The sequence below is a fragment of the Hyla sarda genome, chromosome 10 (assembly GCF_029499605.1).
Source record: "Hyla sarda isolate aHylSar1 chromosome 10, aHylSar1.hap1, whole genome shotgun sequence".
NCBI lineage: Eukaryota > Metazoa > Chordata > Amphibia > Anura > Hylidae > Hyla > Hyla sarda.
The window spans coordinates 45287295-45312036 of record NC_079198.1 but is presented as its reverse complement, the minus strand read 5'-3'; the positions used below and the strand labels follow the sequence as shown (position 1 = coordinate 45312036).

The following is a 24742-nucleotide window of genomic DNA, read 5'->3' as shown; positions in this document are numbered from 1 at the left end:
GCCTCGGCTAGCCTGGTCATTAAGGCAGCTATTTACATGGCGTTCTACAAGTTTCTCAGGCCGGGTGAATTCACCTAAACCACTTATAAGTCCAACACTTTACAGGTTAGACATCTTGCATCTGACGGACCCGGTTTCAAATTACGTTTAGGTAGAACCAAAACACAGCAAACTAAGCAGGTTGACATCAACTTCTTTCCTTCTAATAATCCATGGTGTCCAGTAAAGGTATTACAACAACTGTTGACGCTACAGCACGACAAATCTCCTGACTCCCCGTTACTACCTTTTCCAGTGCTCCCCCTGTCTGCCGAAGATTTTGTTAGACATATACGTATTCTAGCACGTACTCCTGGAATGCATCCTTCCACGGTGTCGGGCCATTCTTTCAGGATGGGGGCCGCATGCTCAGCCTCGAGACATTCCATTCCTGCACACATCATCAAAAAGCTGGGAAGATGGAGTTCTCCGTGTTTTCACAGATACATACCCAATCCCCAGAAGGAGATGGCTAAAGCATTTACCCAATTGGCTTGTATGTAACTTGTTATTTTGGTTTCAATAAACTATTGTTATTTACCTATCAGTTGGTGTTTTGCCCTCTTCTTATAGTCTACCTAAGTCGGCCATCCGGGCACACCTTTGGCTTATTAAGTTATTAATTACCATGTTTTCTCAATATTGTAGAGCAGGTTTATGTTTTCAGTTTGGGCAGTAGCTAGGTTTATAACCGTGTTATATATGTTAACTCGACCACAAGTGAAGATTAGCTGGAAGATCTAACCAAATTTGTGGGAGGAGTCTGGGCGTGATTTAAGCAGAGACCACGACTCTCGGGTCTCTGCTACAGCACCGTGTTGCTTCAGCTACCCTCCCTCCCCTAATTTTAGGTCCTTCTTTTTTATTTCATCCATTGGGGTAGCCCTCTTCTTATAGGCTACCTTAGTTGGCCATCTGGGCACACCTCTGGCTTATTAAGTTATTAATTACCATGTTTCCTCAATATTGTAGAGCAGATTTATGTTTTCAGTTTGGGGAGTAGGTATGTTTGTAACCATGTTACATATGTTAACTCGACCACAAATATATTTATATATACAGGGTGGGCCATTTATATGGATACACCTTAATAAAATGGGAATGGTTGGTGATATTAACTTCCTGTTTGTGGCACATTAGTATATGTGAGGGGGGAAACTTTTCAAGATGGGTGGTGACCATGGCGGTCATTTTGAAGTTGGCCATTTTGAATGCAACTTTTGTTTTTTCAATTGGAAGAGGGTCATGTGACACATCAAACTTATTGGGAATTTCACAAGAAAAACAATGATGTGCTTGGTTTTAACGTAACTTTATTCTTTAATGAGTTATTTACAAGTTTCTGACCACTTATAAAATGTGTTCAATGTGCTGCCCATTGTGTTGGATTGTCAATGTAACCCTCTTCTCCCACTCTTCACACACTGATAGCAACATCACAGGGGAAATGCTAGCACAGGCTTCCAGTATTCGTAGTTTCTGGTGCTGCACATCTCGTATCTTCACAGCATAGACAATTGCCCCTCTTCCTATTGAAAAAACTAAAGTTGGATTCAAAATGGCCGCAATGGTCACCACCCATCTTGAAAAGTTTCCCCCCTCACATATACTAATGTGCCACAAACAGGAAGTTAATATCACCAACCATTCCCATTTTATTAAGGTGTATCCATATAAATGGCCCACCCTGTATATATATATATATATATATATATATATATATATTTATATATATAGGAATATGCAAAGCAGCTCATTACATCACCTTTCCAGGTAATGTTCCCTGGTATCAGCTTAGCTCCTGTTAAGGAATATAAAAAGCTGATCGGGATTTTATCCTAAGCCAGACTACTCCCCAAAAGGGAAGTTTCTACCCATCTGCAGACAGCTGTTTCGTGGTATTTTTTTTTATTGAAAGCCGAGGTACGTGCTCTCAAATCACTCAAGTGCAAGTGTTCACACAAAAAACTGTGCACGATTATGTGGTCTATCACAAGCTCTTCTCCGAAAGGAGAGAGGCCCCCCAACAAACCAAACCCTTCGCCTCCGGGCCAAAAGGCACCTGCAAGGTTCCAGGTACGATGTCCCCTAATGCCGAAGCTACTCAGGGACCGAAAGTGTTCCCGGCAAACAACTAGGCGTTAACCAGGTTGTCACCAAGGAACCAGTAAAACCGGTTTGGCATCCTGCCGAAACAGGATGCCACGGGGTATAGCAGGGAGGTGAGGAACCTAATGGCCACACACACCTCCCCTAGACCGGCAGGAGGGACACCCAGAAGGGCTACCGCACCCTACCAAATCCTAGTGAACAAACGAACACAAAAAGTGGACACAGTGAAAAAAAAAAAAAAATGTGCGCAGTCTGTAATACTGCCCGGACCTATAAAAATTCCCCGATCCTAGCCGGAAGGCCGGGATACTAAGGGTGAGTGCCCAGAAGAGTGAGAGAAAAAGTGCACGCTATGTGCTTTAATTGAAGTGGGGTTGCCAATCGCAAGTGAATTCCGGCACCCTGGGGTCACCACTCCCAAGGCACTTGTGCACCTCGGCCTTCACTCTACCCGGACCTTAAGGCCAGATCCAGCAGGGAACAGGTCTCATCGGGGATGACTGCTGTGCTATACAGCCATCCCTGGTACACCCGTCCTACTGTGTGGTCTTCCACACTGCCAACTAACAGGAAAGGTACTACACTTGATCTTAGCCAAAAAGGAGCTGTTTTGTGGTATTTTTGATTGAAAGAGCTTTATTTTCCGTTCAGTCATTACAAGTCATACAATAAATTACAGTCACACAAAGCATGACAGTACAATACACAGCAAAGGTTCCCTAAGCTATACATCACACACCATGCTACTCTAACACTCAGCTCAATCCTGTAATAGAAAGGCACAAGAGATCGAACAACAAAACAATACAATCTGTGATCGGGGTAGGGGTGTGGGTGACTATGTGGGGGTGGGGAGGGGGCGGATCACAGGGCCAAACTGCTGGGCTGTATCTTCAGGGAGACATGGGAGAAGGAGAGGGGTCTTCACTCCTCTTCTTCCTCATCAACGGCCGGGCTGTCCAAGATGGAATAGTCTCTAAGCAGGTTCTTGATGAACCTGCGGCAGTCCCGGACAGACATGTTTTCCCTGTTGATCACAAGGCGGTTCCTGGCAAGCCACACTGCGTCCTTAAAACAGTTCATAAGGCGCCAGGCCTCCTGGATGGCCTCCACGTCGTGGGTCCCAGGGAACAGACCATAAAGCACCGAATGGTACGATAGGCAGCTCCTGGGTACAGAGTCTCTGAGTTCATGTTCTAGGGCGTCCAACAGACCCTGTGCAAAGGGGCACTGCCAAAACACGTGAAAAGATGTTTCCTCCACGTAGGGGCACCGGGGGCAGTACCGGGTTTTGCACAGGTTGCGGGCATGCATGAATGACCCGAGAGAGAGACCTCCCTTGATGGCCATCCACGAAAAGTCCTTGTGTCCATTGGTAAGCCGCTTTGAGGCCACATTATTCCAAACTGTCTCTGCAGTGGCTGCGGGGAGTCCCGGAACCAGCTCGGTCAAGTCCTTAGCTCGGATGAGCTTGTGGATTGTCTTCGGCTTCCATAGGTCGGGTTTCAGACCTTCCAGCTGGTGCTCCCTCACAAACCGGACAACATCTCCATAGAACCAGGGAGTGTTCCAGTTGTAAGGGATGGAGCTGTCCCACCCGTCCCAGCCCAGCTGTCTCCAGAGGGGCATGAGAAACAAGCGAGACATGGACCTGCCCGCTGAGCCAATCTTTTCAACAAGAGTCCGCACGGTGACACATGCAAAGGAGGCCCTCAGCAGAGTGGGGATGTCGGGTATTCCCTTCCCACCCTTGCGGGGCTCCTTGTACATCACAGTCCTCTTGACTCTGTCCATTTTGCCCCAGATGAAGCCAAACACTGTCCGGGTGATGGCCTTGCAAACGGTGGTATGGGGAGGCCAGGCAAAACTTCACTCCGCAGGACAAGTGCCTTGCCTTCCATCGAGAGCTTTCTGGAGCTCCACAGTCCGATCTTCGAATTTATCCTTCCTAGTCGGTCTTGCCAAGACTTAAGGGCCGCTCCTTCCTTCCCGAACCAGACTCCAAGAATTTTAATGAAGTCCGGCTTAACTGTAAAGGGGAAGGGGGCGGAAGAAGCCAGGTGCCATTCCCCGAAGAGCATGGCCTCCGACTTCCCGCAGTTGACTTTTGCCCCCAAAGCTCTGTCGAAGTCCTCGCAGGTCTGGACGAGCGCAGTCACCGAACGCTGGTCAGCGCAGAAGACGGTCACGTCGTCCATGTAGAGCGAGCTCTTGTCCTCTTAGCGATCTGGTCCTGGTGCGGTGATCCCTCTGATCTCTCCATTCTGCCGGATAGTCTCAGCGAAGAGCTCTATAACACAAACAAAAAGAAGAGGTGAAAGAGGGCAGCCTTGTCTAACCCCTGGAAGGATGGGAAAGGGGTCAGTCTTCCAGCCATTCACCAACACCGTGCTGTAAATGTCAAAATACATAACGTTAACAAAAGAGCGAAACATCTTCCCCAGACCTAGCCTGCGCAAAACCCTGTCCATGAATGCGTGGGAGACACAGTCGAACGCCTTCTCCTGATCTAAGCTGACCAGGGCGGCGCGGCCCCCACGGTCCTGGATGTAATGGACCGTGTCTCTCACAAGGGCAAGGCTGTCTGCAATCCTGCGACCAGGAATGCCGCAGGTCTGGTCCGGATGGACGATCTGCCCCATGACAGGTTTCAGCCTGTTGGCCAGCACCTTGGTGAGGATCTTGTAGTCCGCGTTCAGGAGAGAGATGGGACGCCAGTTTTTCAGGTCACATCTCTCCCCCTTCCGCTTATACAAGATCGTGATCATCCCTTCCCTCATTCTGCCCCCACCACCATCTCCTCGTACACCTCCAACAGGTCCGGACAGATCAGGTCACCCAGCGCTACATAGAGCTCGGCCAGGAGAGCGTCACTGCCCAGGGTCCTGTCTGGCTTAAAGGATTTAGCGGCATAGAGCAGCTCCCCCACCGTCAAGGGATCGTCCATAGCTGCCGCACCTGCGGGATCAACCACGTTAGTGACACCTGACAGGAACCTCTCGGCGGCTTCGGGGTCGGATGACTTGAGGGCGTAGAGGTTGCCGTAGAAGTCGGTGACGACCCCCACTATCTCCTCCTTGCCCCTCCTCATGTGTCCGGTCTCATCTCGTAGCTCAGTCAGGGGCGTGTGGCCAGCATGGAGCTTCCTGAAAAAGAAAGAGTTACACTTCTCACCCTTCTCCAGGTTCGCCACCTTGGAACGAAAGACGATTCGCTTGGATTCCTCCTCAAAGTGCCTTTTCAAGCTCTTTTTGGTCTCCTCCAGCTCCTCCCTGACGTCCCAGCCACACTGGAGCAGGTCCTGCAGGGACCGCAGCTCGCGCTGCAGTTTCCTGAAGTCCCACTTCTTCGCACACGCCTGTTGTCTGCCTTTTGCCTGAAAGAAACAACGGAATTCGACTTTAACATATTTCCACCAATCGCTGATGCACTTCTACAGACATTTGTCATTACGCCATACAAGGTACGCATCCCTAAGTTCCTCCATGACCTCCCTCTGCTCCAACAGGGCACAATTCAACTTCCAGGAGCCTGGGCCAGGTGGGAATCCATGGCCCTGTGGTCAGAGAAGAAGCAGGGGACCATAGAGTACGACACCTTTCTGACTGCTCTCGAAGTGAAGATGAAGTCTATCCGAGAACGGAGCAAGCCATCGGGGCGGCTCCACGAATAGTTTACGGAGCCGTTCCCGATGGACCCAACAACGTCCTGCAAGGATGCCTCTGTCACCATCTCAATCAGCAGTTTAGACGTCACGTCCAGGTTGGCGGATGTGCCAGAACTGCGCCCGTCCACCTCAATGGGGCAGTTGAAGTCACCACCCAACACTACTGCCCTAGTGGTGGCGAGTTCAGCCCGCAGGGCCTGGAGAACCTCCAGTCGGACATCCCTCTCAGAGGAGGCATACACGTTGATGAGCCGCACAGGCTCACCCGCCCAGGAACCGTCTGCGACAAGAAGTCTGCCACAGATGAGCTCCCGGACAGAATGAAGTGCAAAGTTACCTCCCCTGATCAGGATGGCCACCCCCGCAGACCTATTGTCACCCCCACCAGACCAGTAGGAAGGGCCGTGAGGCCACTGCCTGGCCAGATGGTTGTAAGACCTAGAAGCAGACAAAGCACATTCCTGCAGCATGTAAACATCACACCTCTGAGAATCTAAGAACGTAAGGACAGTCTGAAATCTAAACCCAGCTCTAATACTCCTCACATTAATGCAGAAGATGTTGAGATCAGACATGGGAATAAAAAGAGAGGTTAGTTCAGATACTAGTTACCACTCTGGTCGGGCGGGTCCTCTTCTCTGGCGCCTGTCGGCTCCTGTGGCTTCTCATAGCGCCCTTCCAAGAACTCGTCATAGATCGTGTTGGCCGGAGTGTCCAGGATTTTCTTGACCTCTGGGTCCTGCAGCAGCTCCTCCATAGATTGAGCTTGAACTGGCTCTGCTTGGACCTTCTCCACTTGGGCCTGCTCCATCTCCTCCTCTCCTTCTGAAGCTTGAAGGCTCTCGCAGACCTGCTCCATCTCCTCCTCCTCATTTGAAGCTTGAGGGGTCTCGCAGGTCTTGATCATCTTTCTTTTGTGGGACTCTTCTGATGCGTTGTCCCTTCCTTTGCTCTTCCTCTGTATGATACCTGGCGGGGGGGAAGCACAGGAAAGTCCTCCGAAGGGCAGGCACCAGCAGCTGGAGGGGGGTTAGGTGCTGCTGGGCCAGGAGAGAAAGGGGGCGGGGGGCAGGAGAGAGAGCCCGGGCAGGGAAGGTCGGGCAGGGGTGGGCCGGGGTGGGGTACGGGGGGCAGGGGTGGGACGGGATGGGGCAGGAGGGGCAGGGGATGGGGCGGGAGAAGCAGGGGAAGGGCCGGGAGGGGCAGGGGTGGGAGGGGCAGGGGCGGGAGGGTAAGGAGAGGGACGGGACGGGGCAGGGGTGGTGGCTTTCGCCTTCTTACCCTCCTTGATCGGCTTGGCCATCCGTGCTGCTGGCTCCGGAGCTGGGGCTAGCTTCGGTGCTCTCGCTGCCACAGATGTCCATGTTCTTTCCCTCTGGGGGCAGTCCTTTTAGCTGTGAGCCGCCAATCTGCAGAGGTTGCCGGTCCTGCTCTTGGGGCAATCCATGGTCGTGTGACCTGTCACACAGGAAAACCTGCAGGCATCCTCCTTACAGTCCTTGCCCTCGTGGCCCATCTTGCCACATCTCCTGCAGGTCTGCAGCATGTCCGGGTAGAAGATAAGTCCTGTGGAGTTGCCCAGGGAGAATGTCGGTGGCAGGTGCTGTAGTCCATCTGGAGAAGCAAGGTTCTTGTTCAGTCTGATGACCACAGACCACTTGCAGGTCCAGTATCTTAGGGAGTTCAGGATGCGGATGGGCTCCCTCACCACGGTGCAGAAGCGCTTCAGGAAGGTCGAGATGTCCGTGCCTGGGGTGTGTGGGTTCCGCATTGAGACCGTCACCCGCCTCTCCTCTCTTTGAATAGGGCAGTTGCCCACAAAGCGAGAGAAAGGGGATTTGTGACTCGCTGCTTTCACCGCCTCCCATTATCTTCTACAGGTCCCAATGGTGGCAAAGTTGATATAGAAGATTCCGGACATGAACGTTGCTATTCCAAGGGTATCAGAAGCCTTGACCCGCCAGCATCTTCTTGCAGAAAACGTTGTGGGACATGTCCGGCACCCTTCTGTCCACAGGATTCAGCTTCAAGGCAACAGTCTGCCTCATCCAGGGCTCCAGGGTTGGAGCTTCAAGGTTGGGGATTCTGCCACCCTTCTGCCTTGCTGTGGTGGAGGTTGACCTCCAGGCCTTGCCCTGCAGCCTCCTGGGTGGACTTGCTGGTTGAGGCCATGGCTTCTTCCAGCAGGCTCTTTTCCGCTTCCTTGCTTGTGGAGAGGCTTTGCAAAGTCTTCTTTCCCAGGTGGGAGGAGCTATGCAAATCCTTCTCCAGAGGCAGCGAGTTTCTTCAAAAAGATTCTGCGCCGCCTTCATCGAAGTTCCGGAATTCACCGCCGATTCCCTTCTTCCGTAGCTGCAGTCTTCAAGATCTTCTCCTTCTTCAGATGTTCCGAGGCAGGCAGGAACGAAAAGTACTGGAATCGTACTGCGCAAAATCTCTACCACAATGCTGTTCTTCAGATCGCCTGTGGCGGAGGGTGACCTCCATCACCTTTTCAGGTAATGTTCCCTGGTATCAGCTTAGCTCCTGTTAAGAAATATAAAAAGCTGATCGGGATTTTATGCCAAGCCAGACTACTCCCCAAAAGGGAAGTTTCTACCCATCTGCAAACAGCTGTTTCGTGGTATTTGCCACTCATCAGTACAGAGCAGGGTGATCTGGCTTGGCTGGGGTAAGAGGCCTGAGAGCCTGCTCTCGGCCTTTTGGCTAAGATCAAATGTAGTACCTTTCCTGTTAGTTGGTGGTGTGGAAGACCACCAAGGCAGGATGGGGAACCACACAGTAGGACGGGTGTACCAGGGATGGCTGTATAGCACAGCAGTCATCCCGATGAGACCTGTTCCCTGCTGGATCTGGCCTTAAGGTCCATGTAGAGTGAAGGCCGAGGTGCACAGGAGCCCTGGGAGTGGTGACCCCAGGGTGCCGGAATTCACTTGGGATTGGCAACCCCACTTGAATGAAAGCACATAGCACGCACTTTTTCTCTCACTCTTCTGGGCACTCACCCTTAGTATCCCGGCCTTCCGGCTAGGATCGGGGAATTTTTATAGATCCGGTCGGATGTACGGGCAGTATTACACACTGCGCACATCCACTTATTTATTTATTTTTTGTCACTGTGTCCACTTTTTGTGTTCGTTTGTTCACTAGGATTTGGTAGGGTGCGGTAGCCCTTCTGGGTGTCCCTGCTGCCGGTCTAGGGGAGGTGTGTGTGGCCATTAGGTTCCTCACCTCCCTGCTATACCCCGTGGCATCCTGTATCGGCAGGATGCCAAACCGGTTTTACTGGTACCTTGGTGACAACCTGGTTAACGCCTAGTTGTTTGCCAGGAACACTTTCGGTCCCTGAGTAGCTTCGTTGAAAGGGAACATCGTACCTGGAACCTTGCAGGTGCCTTTTGGCCCGGAGGCGAAGGGTTTGGTTTGTTGGGGGGCCTCTCTCCTTTCGGAGAAGGGCTTGTGATAGACCGCATCCTCGTGCACGTTTTTTTGTGTGAACACTTGCACTTTTTTTTTACTTGCACTTGGGTGATTTGAGAGCACGTACCTCGGCTTTCAATAAAAAAAATACCACGAAACAGCTGTCTGCAGATGGGTAGAAACTTCCCTTTTGGGGAGTAGTCTGGCTTGGCATAAAATCCCGATCAGCTTTTTATATTCCTTAACAGGAGCTAAGCTGATACCAGGGAACATTACCTGAAAAGGTGATGTAATGAGCTGCTTTGCATATTACCCTACCCAGAATGCCCGTGGAGTGCTTAATGGCCTTCTGAAGCTCCGTTACACCAGGAGTGGTGGCCTCGCCCTGAGGTAAATATGCATCCCCTTTTTTATATATATATATATATATATATAAAAAAGTTTATTATGATGGTTTTATAGAGAAAAAGAGGGGGAATATTATATTGGGGGTGTATTATTTATTTAATGAGCTCTGTGGCTTCATTAAGACCACCTGGTCTCAGCGTGCCCAATCTAAAGATCCAATACATCTCTCTTTTTATTAACTCTTCGTATCTGTTAGAGACTTTTTCTCCAATGTGATCAGACAGATTGTGATGGGATTGGTTATTCCCGTGTGTGTTGGGATACACTGTGCAGGAGAAAACATTTCCTGATATTGTTTCTGTGTCCATTTAATCTTTGGTGTAACTCCTGGGTTGTGCGGCTGACATACTGTTGGCCGCATATGCATTCCAACATGTAGATTACAAATTTAGAATGACAGATCAAGTAGTGTTTGATGGTAAAGGTCTCGTCGATGTTATTGCTTTTTATGACTTTTGCTCCAGCTTTTATGGTAACATAATAACATAGTAACATAGTTCATGAGTCCATCAAGTTCAACCTATATCCCTACTGAGTCCCTACTGAGTTGATCCAGAGGAAGGCAAAAAACCGTCATACTAGAGGTAAAAATTCCTTCCTGACTCAAAATATGGCAGTCAGAATAAATCCCTGGATCAACGTTCTGTCCCTATAAATCTAGTATACATAACCAGTGATGTTATTACTCTCCAAAAATGCATCCAGACCTGTTTTGAACTCTTTTACAAAGTTCACCATGACCACCTCCTCCAGGAGAGAATTCCACAGTCTCACTGCTCTTACAGTAAAGAACCCCCGTCTGTGCTGGTGTAGAAACCTTCTTTCCTCTAAACGTAGAGGATGCCCCCTTGTTATAGATACAGTCCTGGGTATAAATAGATCATGGGAGAGATCTCTGTATGGCCCCTTGATATATTTATACACAGTTATTAGGTCGCCCCTAAGCCTTCTTTTTTCTAAACTAAATAACCCTAATTCTGATAATCTTTCTGTGTACTGTAGTCCTCCCATTCCCCGTATTACTCTGGTTGCCCGTCTTTGAATCCTCTCCAGCTCCACTATATCTTTCTTGTACCCTGGTGCCCAGTACTGTACACAGTATTCCATGTGTGGTCTGACTAGTGATTTGTACAGCAGTAGAATTATTTCCTTGTCGTGGGCATCTATGCCCCTATTGATACACCCCATGATTTTATTAGCCCTGGCAGCAGCTGCCCGACACTGGTCACTACAGCTAAATTTACTGTTAACTAAGACTCCTAAGTCCTTTTCTATGTCAGTCGTCCCAAGTGTTCTCCCATTTAATACCAGCCCGGATTTTTCCTCCCCATGTGCATTACCTTACATTTATCAGTGTTGAACCTCATTTGCCACTTCCCAGCCCAAACCTCTAACCTATCCAGATCCAGTTGTAACAGTGCACTGTCCTCTATTGTGTTTACCGCTTTACAGAGTTTAGTATCATCTGCAAAGATTGTTACTTTACTATTCAACCCCTCTACAAGGTCATTCATAAATATATTAAACAGAACAGGACCCAAGACTGACCCCTGTGGTACCCCACTAGTAACAGTCACCCAATCAGAATAAGTACCATTAATAACCACCCTCTGTTTCCTATCACTGAGCCAGTTACTTACCCATTTACTCACATTGTCCCCCAGCCCGATCCTTCTAATTTTATGCACCAACCTTTTATGTGGCACAGTATCAAATGCTTTGGAAAAATCCAGATATATGACATCCAGCGATTCCCCCTGTTCCAGTCTGGAGCTCACCTCCTCATAGAAGCTGATCAGGTTAGTTTGACAGGACCGATCCCTCATAAAGCCATGCTGATATGGAGTCATACATTTATTTGTATCAAGATATTTCAAAATAGCATCTCTTAGAAAACCCTCAAACAATTTACATACAATAGAGGTTAAACTAACAGGTCTATAATTCCTGGGGTGACCTTTTGTTCCCTTTTTAAATATTGGTACCACATTTGATATGCGCCAGTCCAGGGGAACAGTCCCTGTTGCTATAGGGTCCCGGAATATTAAAAATAGGGGTCTGTCTATTACATTACTTAATTCCTTTAGAACATGGGGGTGAATGCCATCCAGACCTGGTGATTTGTCTGTTTTGATTTTTTGTAGGCGGCACTGTACTTCTTCCTGGGTTAGACAGATGACCTGTACTGGGGATTTTACCTTATCACACTGTATTTCACCTGGCATTTCATTTTCCTCGGTGAATACAGTGGAGAAGAATTTGTTTAATATATTTGCTTTTTCCTGATCCCCGTTCATAATTTCTTCCTCATCATCATGGTTTTAAAGCATAGACTATGGCTTCCTCCACATTTAAATATTATTGTGTTTTTTGGGGATTCTTAGTTGGGTTTTATGTTGCTTTAGTCTGCTTGGCGCCACCATTGATTTTAGGGTGGGTGCTCTCCTGTATGTGATTCTGGGAGTTTGTGGTAGCGTCTCTTTCAGAATTTGGTCACTTAGTAAAATGTGCCAATGTTTTTGAAAATGGATTTTATTTGGTTACTAGCTGAATACCCGGCGTTGCCCGTTTTTTCCTTCCTAATCCTTGTTGGTATGGAAAATAAAGAAAGGAGGAAGCTTTTGACTTCATATTCCGTCCTCATATATTGGATTGTTGTCATATTCAACCCCACATCCCGTCCTCATATCCTGACCTTCTATCCCGACCTCCTATCCCGTCATCATATCTTGACCTCCAATCCCAACCACCTTTCCCATAGTCATATCCCATCCTCCTATGCTGACCTCCTATGCTGTCCTCATATCCCGACATCCTATCCCGTCCTCCTATCCAGTCCATCTATCCCGACCTCCTATCTCGACCTTCTATCCCATCCTCCTATCCCGTCCTCATATCCCATCCTCCTATCTCAACCTCCTATCCCTACCTCCTATCCCTTCTTCCTATTTTGACCTCTTATCTCGACCTCCTATCCCGACCTCCTATCCCGTCCTCCTATCCCGTCCTCCTATCCCTTCCTTCTATACTGTCCTCCTATCCTGTTCTCCTTTCCCGATCTCCTATCCCGACCTCCTATCCCGACCTCCCATCCCGTCCTCATATCCCGACCTGTAATATGTGTACCAGGTATTATTGAAATGTCTCCAGCCGTACAGAATTTATGTGGGAACATACATTTCCCATTGATTTGCATGGGACTTTAAACAAAAAACCCGACCCTCACAAATGTGGGTAGTTAAGGGTTAAATTAACTATTCTATATTTTAAGTGTAATAAAAACAGCAAAAATTAAAAACGAGAGACAGGTGGCCAAAGAAAGCAAAACTAATCCTAAATATTTTTTTAGATATATAAATGCAAAAAAACCAAGGACAGAGCATGTAGGACCTCTTAATAATGATAATGGGGAGGTTGTCACAGGCGATTAAGAGAAAGCGGAGCCACTGAATGGGTTCTTTAGTTCTGTATACACTATGGAAAAAGGAGCTGACATTGGCCAGGTCAGTGCTGGTAACACATCATGTAATGTACTGAACTGGCTTAATGTAGAGATGGTACAAGGTAAGTTAAGTGATATAAATATAAGCAAATCTCCAGGGCCAGATGGATTGCACTCAAGCGTTCTTAGAGAGGTAAGTTCAGTAATATCTGTACCCCTGTTCATGATATTTAGAGATTCTCTGGTGTCTGGTATTGTGCCAAGGGACTGGCGCAAGGTGAATGTGGTGCCAATCTTCAAAAAGGGCTCTAGGTCTTCCCCAGGAAACTATAGACCGGTAAGTTTAACGTGCATTGTGGGTAAATTGTTTGAAGGACTTATAAGGGATTACATACAGGAATATATAGGGGATAATTGTATTATAAGTGATAGCCAGCATCGGTTTACTAAGGATAGAAGTTGTCAAACCAATCTAATTTGCTTTTATGAAGAGGTGAGTAGAAGCCTTGACAGAGGAATGGCTGTGGATATAGTGTTTCTGGATTTTGCTAAAGCTTTTGATACTGTCCCTCATAGACGTCTGACAGGTAAGTTAAGGTCTTTGGGTTTGGAAATTTTAGTTTGTAACTGGATTGAACACTGGCTTATGGATCATACCCAGAGAGTGGTGGTCAATGATTCGTACTCTGATTGGTCCCAGGTTATTAGTGGTGTACCCCAAGGTTCAGTACTGGGCCCGCTGTTGTTTAATTTATTTATCAATGATATAGAGGATGGTATTAACAGCTCTGTTTCTATCTTTGCAGATGACACCAAGCTTTGTAGCACGGTACAGTCTATAGAGGATGTGCATAAGTTACAAGATAACTTGGATAGACTAAGTGTCTGGGCATCCACTTGGCAAATGAGGTTCAATGTGGATAAATGTAAAGTTATGCATCTGGGTACTAATAACATGCATGCATCGTATGTCTTAGGGGGGATTAAACAGTCAGAGTCACTGGTAGAGAAGGATCTGGGTGTACTTGTAGATCACAGACTACAGAATAGCATGCAATGTCAGGCTGCTGCTTCCAAAGCCGGCAGGATATTGTCATGTATCAAAAGAGGCATGGACTCAAGGGACAGGGACATAATACTCCCCCTTTATAAAGCATTGGTACGGCCTCACCTGGAATATGCTGTTCAGTTTTGGGCACCTGTCCATAAAAGGGACACTGCGGAGATTGAAAGGGTGCAGAGACGCACGACTAAACTAATATGGGGCATGGATCATCTTAGCTATGAGGAGCGATTAAAGGAGTTACAATTGTTTAGTCTTGAGAAGAGACGTTTAAGGGGTGATATGATAAACGTATATAAGTATATTAATGGCCCATACAAAAAATATGGAGAAAAACTGTTCCAAGTTAACCCCCCCCCCCAAAGGACGAGGGGGCACTCCCTCCGTCTGGAGAAGAAAAAGTATAGTCTCAAGGGGCGACACGCCTTCTTTACCGTGAGGACTGTGAATTTATGGAACGGTCTACCTCAGGAACTGGTCACAGCAGGAACAATTAACAGCTTTAAAACAGGATTAGATACATTCCTGGAACAAAATAACATTAATGCTTATGAAGAAATATAAAATCCCATCCCTTCCCCAATATCGCGCCACACCCCTACCCCTTAATTCCCTGGTTGAACTTGATGGACATATGTCTTTTTTCGACCGTACTAACTATGTAACTATGTAACTATATATAAGTAACACGTGACCAAGTATTATCGAAATATCTCCATCCGTTTGGAAGTTATGCAGTAACATATATTTCCCATAGACTTGTATGGGACTTTAAACATAAACCTCGCTCCTTGCAAATGGGGTGAGTAAGGGTTAAATCACCTATCATATGTTTGTTGTTGACATATAAGTAACGTGTGCCAAGTTTCATGTTAATATCTTCAGCCGTTTGGACGTGATGCTGGAACATACACACACACACACACAGTGGGGGACATGTATCATTATGGGGGAGATTTATCAAAACCTTTGCAGAGGAAAACTTGCCCAGTTGCCCATAGCAACCAATCAGATTGCTTCTTTCATTTTTCACAGGCCTTCATAAAAATGAAAGAAACAAGCTGATTGGTTGCTATGGGCAACTGGGCAAGTTTTTCTCTGCACAGGTTTTGATAAATCTCCCCCTATGTGTCTATTGTAGATACAGTTCTACCCCTTTACACTGCTGTCTAATTAACACTCTTGCTCAGAATTTATTAAGGCTGTGCACTCCTTTGATAAATCTTGTGCAAATATAGAAATGCCCCCCCTCGCTCTACCGTACACTCCTTCTCTACCTCACAGGAAAAGTGGATGTAGGGATTTTGTTCTATTGCTTTGAGGTCGGATTCGATTGAGGTTTTTTTTTGTCCATCAGCAAAAAACGCCAGAAAAACTGTCCCAGCTTTTTCCTGTGTTTTGTCAGTTTTTCTTGCGTTTTTTACTTGCGTTTTTGCTGGTGTGTGGAAACCAAAAAATGTACTAAACTTTTTGTTTGGTTTTTTTTTTCTTCGAAAATTTAGAAACGTGAATGCGGAGGACTATGTCAGATTTGGTGTATTGCGACGATGAACAGCGTTTTTTTAAATGTCAATAAAAGGGTTAACGAGGGCTTTTTTTTTCAATGTGTTGTGTTTTTATAATTGAATTTTCAGGCTTAGTAGTGGAAGCCATCTTATAGACGGAATCCAGTACCATGCCAGGGCTTAGCGTTAGCCCCCAAAACAGCTAGCGCTAACCTCCAATTATTACCTCGGTACTTACCGCTATAGGGGTGCCAGGAAGAGCCGGTACCAACAGACCCGGAGCGTCAAAGATGGCGCTCCTGGGCCTAGGTGGTATCAGGCTGGCGTTATTTAGGCTGGGGAGGGCCAGTAACAATGGTCCTCGCCCACTCTGGTAACATCAGGCTGTTGCTGCTTGGTTGGTATCTGGCTGATACTGAAAAAATGAGGGAACCACACACTTTTATTTATTTATTTATTTTAAAAAAAGGCATAGGGTTCCCCCTATGTTCAGTATCAGCCAGATACCAACCACGCAGTAAACAGCCTTACGTTACCAGGGTGGGTAAGGACCATTGTTACTGGCCCTCCCCAGCCTAAATAACGCCAGCCTGTTACCGCCTAGGCCCAGGAGCGCCATTTTTGACGCTCCGGGCCTGTTGGTACCGGTTCTTCCCGGCACACCTGTGGTGGTGGGTACCGGGGTAATAATTGGGGGTTAGCGCTAGCTGATTTTGGGGATAACACTAAGCCCTTGCTTAGTAATGAATTCCATCTATAAGATGGCTTCCACTACTAAGCCTGAAAATTCAATTATAAAAAAAAGACACATTAATTAAAAAATTTATTTTATTTTATTATTAAAAAAAACACTCCCCCACAGCCCTCGTTAACCATTTTATTGAAATAAAAAAAAAACACTGGTCATTGTTGCAGTCCACTGAATCTGACGTAGTCCTCCGCATTCACGTATCTGAAATGAGAAGAAAAGAAAAACAAGAAATATGGGTTAGTAATTTTTTTGCACTCTCCCCTGGGAAGAGCACACATAATGCAGCGTGTTCCTAAACAGGGAGCCTCCAGTTGTTGCTAAACTACAACTCCCATCATGGGGGGCAGTAGTTAAGCAACAGCTGGAGTCTCCCTGTTTGGGAACACACTGTTCTGTTCCCATTATGCAAAAAGCATAATGTGAACAGAGATCTGTCCCTCTGCCCTTGGACTACTACTCCTATCATGGGACAGAGTCTGTCCCATGATAGGAGTAGTTGTTGTACTGCAGCGCTGCTGAGGGATGGCACTTGCACATCCCCCGGCTCCGGGACTTATAGGACTACTACTCCCATCATGGATAGACTCTGTCCATGATGGGAGTTGTAGTCCAGGGGCTGAGGTGCAGATCGCACCGGGTCATTCTGCAGAGACCCGCTGCAATCCGCATTTAAGTTAGGAAGCCAGGCGGTACGTGCAGTTACACTGCGCTGCCCGCGGCTTCTGTATACACTGACATAATTCATAATCCCTGCCGGGAGAGAGGAGCTCTGATTGGAGAATAGCTATTGACCAATCAGAGCTCTCCTCTCCCGGCGGCGATTATGAATTATGTCAGTGTATATAGAAGCCGCGGGCAGCGCGATGTAGACGCATGTACCGCCCGGCTTGTTAACTTAAATGCGGATCGCAGCAGATCATTCTCTGGTGAGCCGCTGCGATCCGCATTTATTAACTATACAAAGCGGTGGTACATGCGTCTACATTGCGGCTACTATATACTGCTGTCATAATTCATAATCGCCACCGCAGGGAGAGGGGAGCTCTGATTGGAGAACAGCTAATGACCAATCAGAGCTCCCCTCTCGGCGGCGATTATGAATTATGACAGTGTATATAGAAGGCGCAATGTAGATGCATGTACCGCCGCTTTGTATAAACGCGGATCTTCAGAGAATGATCTGCTGCGATCCGCATTATTAAGCGGTACATGCGTCTACATTGCGGCTTCTATATATACTGACATAATTCATAATCAGTGTATATAGAAGCCGCAATGTAGACGCACGTACCGCTTAATGAATGCGGATCGCAGCAGATCATTCTCTGAAGATCCGCATTTATTAACTATACAAAGCGGTAGTACAGGTGTCTACATTGCAGCTGTCATATTTCATAATCGCCGCCACCGGGAGAGGGGATATCTGATTGGAGAATACCTATTGACCAATCAGAGCTCCCCTCTCCCGGTGGGGATTAGGATTTATGTCAGTGTATATAGAAGCCGCGGGCAGCGTACCACCCGGCTTCCTAACTGACATGCGGATCGCAGCGGGTCTCTGCAGAATGACCCGGAGCGATCTGCATCTCAGCCCATGGACTACAACTCCCATCATGGACAGAGTATGTCCATGATGGGAGTAGTAGTCCTATAAAGTCCCGCAGCCGGGGGATGTGCAAGTGCCATCCCTCAGCAGCGCTCCGGTACTACAACTACTCCCATCATGGGACAGACTCTGTCCCATGATAGGAGTAGTAGTCCAAGGGCAGATCGCAGCAGATCATTCTCCGGAGATCCGCTGAGATCCACATTTATTAACTATACAAGCCAGCCGTACATGCGGCTACACTGCACTGCTCACGGCTCCTATATACAGTTCTTATAATTCATAATCCCCGCCGGGAGAGGGGAGCTCTGATTGGTGGATAGCTATTGACCAATCAGAGCTCCTGTATCCCGGCGGCGGGGATTATGAATTATGACAGCTGTATACAGGAGCCGCGGGCAGTGCAGTGTAGCCGCATATGCCACCAGCTTTTTAAGTTAATAAATACAGATCGCAGCGGGTCTTTGGAGAATGACCTGCTGTGATCTGCACCTCGGCCCCTGAACTACAACTCCCATCATGGGCAGAGTCTGTCCATGATGGGAGTAGTAGTCCTATAAAGTCCCGCAGCCGGGTGATCACAAGTGTCCATAATCATTACAATGTTATTAAAAGGTACATGCAAAGATTTTAAGTATCACAGAGATAATCTGAATGGCGGCAGAAGCAGAATAATCTCCGCAATCCGCTCTGAAAAATGACATGGATGATTTAGAGCATCTCGCTAAGTGCAGTCCAAGATGGCTTATATTTGCGTTCAAAAAAAGGTACTTGCGGAAATTTTTTTAGTGTAAATGAAAAGTACGCAGTTTATAAATCCGTGCCTACTATAGATGTCACTCCAAGGTACCCCATATTGCGACATAAGGAGGAAATGCTCTATCAGAATGCACGCAAAAAAAGACACAAAAACAGCTTGCGCTAAATTTTGCGCAATAATTTACACACAAAAAAGATGTAAATTCTATGATACATGTCCCCCATTGAGTTTTATATATATTGTGGCAGTGTGGCAAGGAAAGGGTGTATTTCCCTTGCTATCTCTGCAGAATGCTCCACCTGTGGCCTGATTAATGAGGTATCAGGAAGGGAAAGTGTGTTTGAAAGGAAAAGAAACAGAATAGTTGGGGCTCTCCCTGGGTAACAGAATGTCGCTGTAGGGGGAGACACACGGACCCTGTTGAGGAAACACACAGCGAACTGTGAGCGGTCCAAGAAGTGAAGAAGTGGTGTGAACTGTGAGTAACAGGTTGCAGGGGCACATGTTTTATGCTGGCTGAGGGTAGCTCACCAGATAGTAGTCAGTGCATGCTGATATGTGTAGTCAGTGACCAGACGGTCTAGGACTTTGGTTTGTTCTTGAGTTATGTTTTTTGTTTTACCTGCAACCTGTCTAAATAAAGCTGGCAAGGTGCCAGGCTTGCATGAATAACCGTTGTCTGCGGGTTTAATGAGTGGAAATGTGACCCGTGGCAGTGTCCAGGACGATCCCGGAGCTAATCCCCAAGGAGGAATCCTTACAATTGGTGTCAGATGCGGGCAAACACGTTGCTATGAGCAACCAGTGGTAGAGTTGCAGTGAAGTTGTTGCCAAGAGAAAATAATAGTGCATGTTGCAAGTGGGAACTCTTTTTTTTCTCAGAGAGGAGACAGTGGGACGAGCCCAGCTGTGGAGTACAAGAGCAGGACTGAGCCTGTGGTGAAGTTGTTGCTAAGGGCAACAGATCGCATCAAGCAAGTGGGCGCTCTTTCTCAAGGAGACAGGTGGACGGGCCACCTGCAGAGTGCAGATTACGTTTTGAGACTCTGTATAAAGGCGTTGCTAGGAGCAACGGAAAATTTTGTTGGTAAGCGGCTGACATTTCGGCAGAGGACTGTGCTGTGTTTGCAAGGTTTGAAGCGTTGCAAGATGGATGTCCTGATAAGTGCTTTGTTGCAGACTGCTGCAGCGCAGGAGGAAGCAAGCTTTGCAGAGTTTGAAAAGATTGCTACGCATGAGGCATGGCCCAAGACACACTGGGGAAACTTGGTGTATGGATTCATTGGAGGAGAGGCCCAAAAAGATCATTGTGAACTGGATCCAAAGATCTTACGGGACTATGAGAAAGTCAAGACAGAGATCCTGACTCAAGTGGGAGTAAGCCAAGCTGCAAGACTACAGTGTGCACTGCAGCCTATGCTGGGTTTAAAGTTTCAGAGCTACTTAAAGAGCAAGTGGAGCGATGTTCTGCAGCAGAGAAGCTGGTGAGAGATGTCCAGCGCCTGCCCTTAACCGATTGGACGGCAAGAGATTCTGGTAAGACTGTTCCAGGGGTTATGGGGGCCGTGTTTAGAGACTATGAGACTGTACATAAGAATTATGGGACTGTGCATAAAAATGCTGAGGCGGAGGGTGGTGTTTCCCTAGTTGTCTGTGTGAACAGTGTTCAAGGTGGTACCAACCTATGTCCAGTTGCAAAATCATGTGAGGGTGGGGAACCCCTCATGAAGACTGATGAGACTGTTCACACTGTGCAGATCGTATTGAGAAAATCTGGTGAACAGAAAATGTTAAATGCAGGACTGGGAGAAAATGTAACAAAACACACTTTGCCTAAGTTAGGTCCTAGTGCTATGAACTGTCCTGTAAATTTTGAACATGTGCAATCTGATAATGTTTTTGTTGAAAAACTTATGTTGATGTGTTCAGATGTAAAGAGTACTGCTGCCACCTCTGACAGGACAAAAGAAAACCTGTGTGAGCTGGCAATACAAGGTAAAAAGATGACGGTTTTGTTAGACCCTAGATGTGTAATAAGTCTGGTAAAGTCCAGCAGCAGAAAGCCAGACCCCGCTATAATGTCTATGCAGGCTGGTATTTAGGGTTATAAAATGGTTAATGTCTGTATTTCTACTCCCTATGGTACTATAGGTCACAAGGTTGCAATAGAGCCCTCCTTGGAGTATGATGTAGTACTGGGGACGGATTTTCAATTTTTTCAGCAATTATGGGAAGACTGTCAGGGGACTAGAGCAGGTACACCTGATAGGCCCACAACACTTGACTTGCACCACACACTAGTGGAGAGTTACTCAGCAGAGGCTGAGGACGGGGAGTGTCAGCAGTCACTAGATATGTCAGATAGGGGTCTGCCAGACTGCTGAGGGAGCTGAAGACCAGACCGTGAGTCAAGTCCAAGAGGATCCAGCGACTCAAGTGACAAGTGTGCCTCTGACTGAAACAGAATCTTCAGTGAAACCAGAAACGGATCAGGTACAGGAACATGGGTTCCATCCGCCAGCTGAAGATGAACCCAAGGTGGGGCTGGAGTTGAGCTGTCACCTGTAAGAAGTGAATGAGACTGGAAAAGAGGAAGCTATGCTGAACCTTGTGAATAAAGATTAGCCAAAAGGGGAGTTGAAATTGCGCAGTCAAATGGAAGAGGTGACTGGAAAAGAAGCTACAGAGATGTCTGTGGATAATGCAGAAGTACTGAAGAGAGTACATGTGGAGCTGGGTGCTGCGCTTACTGTCACAGACACTCCTGAGTGAAGGAGATGTCACGTCTGGACCAGAGATGGATCGTGACCAGGAAGGTCGAACCACTGGACCAGATGTTGTTGCAGACCCAGGAGCCCTAGACCTTTCTGATGGGCAGCAGAAAGACAGTGTTGAAGTGAAAGAGAAGTCTGCCAGTGAGCAGAGAGACAGTCCAGAGAGACTGTCCAGGAACTACCCTGAAGCCCAAGTGGCCAAGACCCTTGAAAAGGGGGAGACTACTCCTAAAGGTGGAGAAGAGTCTGAACGAGTTGACTTGAAGGAAGAGACAGGCCAAGGACAAGCGACTGTCAGAGGACAAGAGAATGTCTCAAGGTCCAGCAGCGAGAGTAAGGAGACCGCTGTAAGTAAGACATCTTGGAAAAACGCGCTGGTCTTGGTAAAAAAAAAGGGAGCAGATCCAGAACCTTGAAGAAACCTTACAGATGGTTTCTGCTAAATTGTCTCAAAAGGAAGAAGTAGTTCATCACCTGACAGAGGAGAAAGAAAAAACGCTTGCAGACTTGAATAAAGAGCAGGAAGCGAAGCTTCAGCTGCAGAAAGATATGGAGATCCACAAAAGTGAGTTTGCGGCTCTGCAGGAGGAACTGTCCCGCTCCCAGGGTCTTATGACCAGCAAGGAGAAAGAATTGGAGATTCTGGCCAAGCAGATATCATTCAAGGATGAAGAAGTGAATGTCCTGTGTGGGGCATATCTGGCTCTACAAAGTGATCACAAGGCTAGGTTGGTAGCCATGGAAGAGCTAGAGAAGGAGAAAGTGGTAATGGCTCATAAGGTGCAGAGCCTGGAGGCGCAGAACGAAACGCACATTAATTCTCGCGCAGCTGCCTTGGATTCACTGGGTACTCAGCTCTCTGAACAAGAGGCTCAGCTAAAAGTCTATGAGCAGAAAATGTCCAAGATGGCGCAACTGAATAAAGACAATGAGCAGATGAGAGAACAACTGCTGTCCCTGGAGGATACTGTCAAAAACTTGACAGAATTGCAGGAAAGTTAGAAGAAGAACTCTGGTAAGCTCAAGAGTGAGCAGCAGAAATGTTTAAAGCTGGAAGGGAACATGAAGGTCCTAAAAGAAAGTAGTGACCAACCTATAGTAGAACTGGCTAACGAGAGGTTAAAAGTGTCTCAGATGGAAACTGAGGCCAAAGCCACAGCCGTCCGTGTAAAAGAAGAAAAACTGCTTATGGGGCAAAAGCTACTGGAGACAGGGATGCTTTCTCTAAAAAAGGCGGAGTCTGAACAATGGACGCAAGAAACAGTAGAGTCTGAAGACCATGAGAAGAAACCATATGGGAAGTCCTCTGAAGCTGAGACTGAGGTGAAACCATATGGGAAGTCCTCTGAAGCTGCAGAGATATTGACATTGGATGGTGAAAATTCTGAGGCAGAGAAGTTCTCTGAGGTAGAAGTTAAACCAGAGATAACTGCAGAAGCTGCAAGTAAAGTCAGTGACACATCTGAAGGTGCAGGTGAAAAACTGCCTAAAGGAGCCAAGAGTTCTCAGCCTAAAAATGAGCCTGTGAAGGTTGGTGTCCCTAAAGAAAGGGCTAATAAGAAAGCAGAGTCCTTAAAAAGAGGTCACTGTGATAGAAGACTGGGTCGTGGTAGAATCCCTGAAAGGCGCTGGATTAGTTCCAGAAAACATCGGAAGAAAGTCCGCAGAAGTAGAATTTGGAGAAGAGTCCGTCTCAAGGAGAAGATGGACAGGTGCATTAAAGGGAAGCCTCCTGAAATTGTGGAGGATGACTTAGAAGACCTGCAAATGGGTGACACAGGCTCGGTTGGCCACCAGCAAAGTTCAGGCAATGGTCATACCAGTGACAGAAGAAGACAAAGGCCTGGAGCATCTGCCTTGTTTGCACCTAGTGTCCAGAGCACTGCACAGACCAAGATGAAGAACCTGGTGTTGGAAAGGTGTGACATGAATGGAGCTTTCTACAAGGAATTTGTCAAAGGTGACCAAAAGTCTTGTGCTCGGTGGCTGATGAAAGTGCGAATGAAAGAAGGGTGCACCATTGAAGTGGTGCAGATAAAATCTACTGATGAAGGAAGCCAAGTGCCTCAAAACCTGTTGGACGTAGTTGTTCATGGAAAAGGAAAGGCCGGTGGTCTGAGCAGAGGGGGGGGGGGGGGGATATGTGGCAGTGTGGCAAGGAAAGGGTGTATTTCCCTTGCTATCTCTGCAGAATGCTCCACCTGTGGCCTGATTAATGAGGTATCAGGAAGGGAAAGTGTGTTTTAAAAGGAAAAGAAACAGAATAGTTGGGGCTCTCCCTGGGTAACAGCATGTCGCTGTAGGGGGAGACACACGGACCCTGTTGAGGAAACACACAGCGAACTGTGAGCGGTCCAAGAAGTGAAGAAGTGGTGTGAACTGTGAGTAACAGGTTGCAGGGGCACATGTTTTATGCTGGCTGAGGGTAGCTCACCAGATAGTAGTCAGGGCATGCTGATATGTGTAGTCAGTGACCAGACGGTCTAGGACTTTGGTTTGTTCCTGAGTTATGTTTTGTTTTACCTGCAACCTGTCTAAATAAAGCTGGCAAGGTGCCAGGCTTGCATGAATAACCGTTGTCTGCGGGTTTATTGAGTGGAAACGTGTCCCGTGGCAGTGTCCAGGACGATCCCGGAGCTAATCCCCCAAGGAGGAATATATATATATATATATATATATATATATATATATATATATATATATATTATAATGTGTGTGTATATATATTATATAAAAAATATATATATATATATATAATATAATATGCAAAGTTGTGTGTTGCTATAACGTTGAGCCGTGGTTGTTCCATTTCGGATTTACTGTTGGTAGGGATCTTTTTTGCCAGACACTCTTGAGTGAGATTGCTTGACTTTTGTGATAAAAAATGAAATACCATTCCAAGAACTCAAAAAGGTATTCCACATTAAAAGGTCTGCCGTTGCTGACCTTCATAACTGTATTACACCGTTCTGAGCTGGGGCAGAAGACAAGAGTTCTAACAAATGAGATATGAATGTCCTACCTTGGAGGATAATTCACATTGGGAAATTGAGCATCACGAGTACGGACTGCAAATCTACCTTGGTAACCTGAGGGACATTAATGAGTTTATGTATGGCTGTCCTAATTTTTTACTAGTTTTTCATCTGGAAGTCTAGCTTCCATTTCTTCAGTGTCCAGAACGACTCCCAGAAA

At 47.0% G+C, this 24742-nt stretch overlaps 1 protein-coding gene across 5 annotated transcripts in view; it reads left to right on the top strand.

Annotated features, from left to right (window-relative positions):
• LOC130294586 (coiled-coil domain-containing protein 153-like) overlaps positions 1-24742 on the top strand; it is a 524168-nt gene that overhangs the window by 370840 nt on the left and 128586 nt on the right. Inside the window, exon 2 of one of the 5 annotated variants that reach the window (XM_056544643.1) lies at positions 19656-24178. The exons of the other annotated variants lie outside the window; for them this stretch is intronic. Within the exon in view, the coding sequence (XP_056400618.1) occupies positions 22610-23794 (1185 nt within the window). The 5' untranslated portion in view covers positions 19656-22609 and the 3' untranslated portion in view covers positions 23795-24178. Of the gene's footprint in view, positions 1-19655; positions 24179-24742 lie in introns of those variants that run through there. 5 annotated transcript variants of the gene reach the window in all.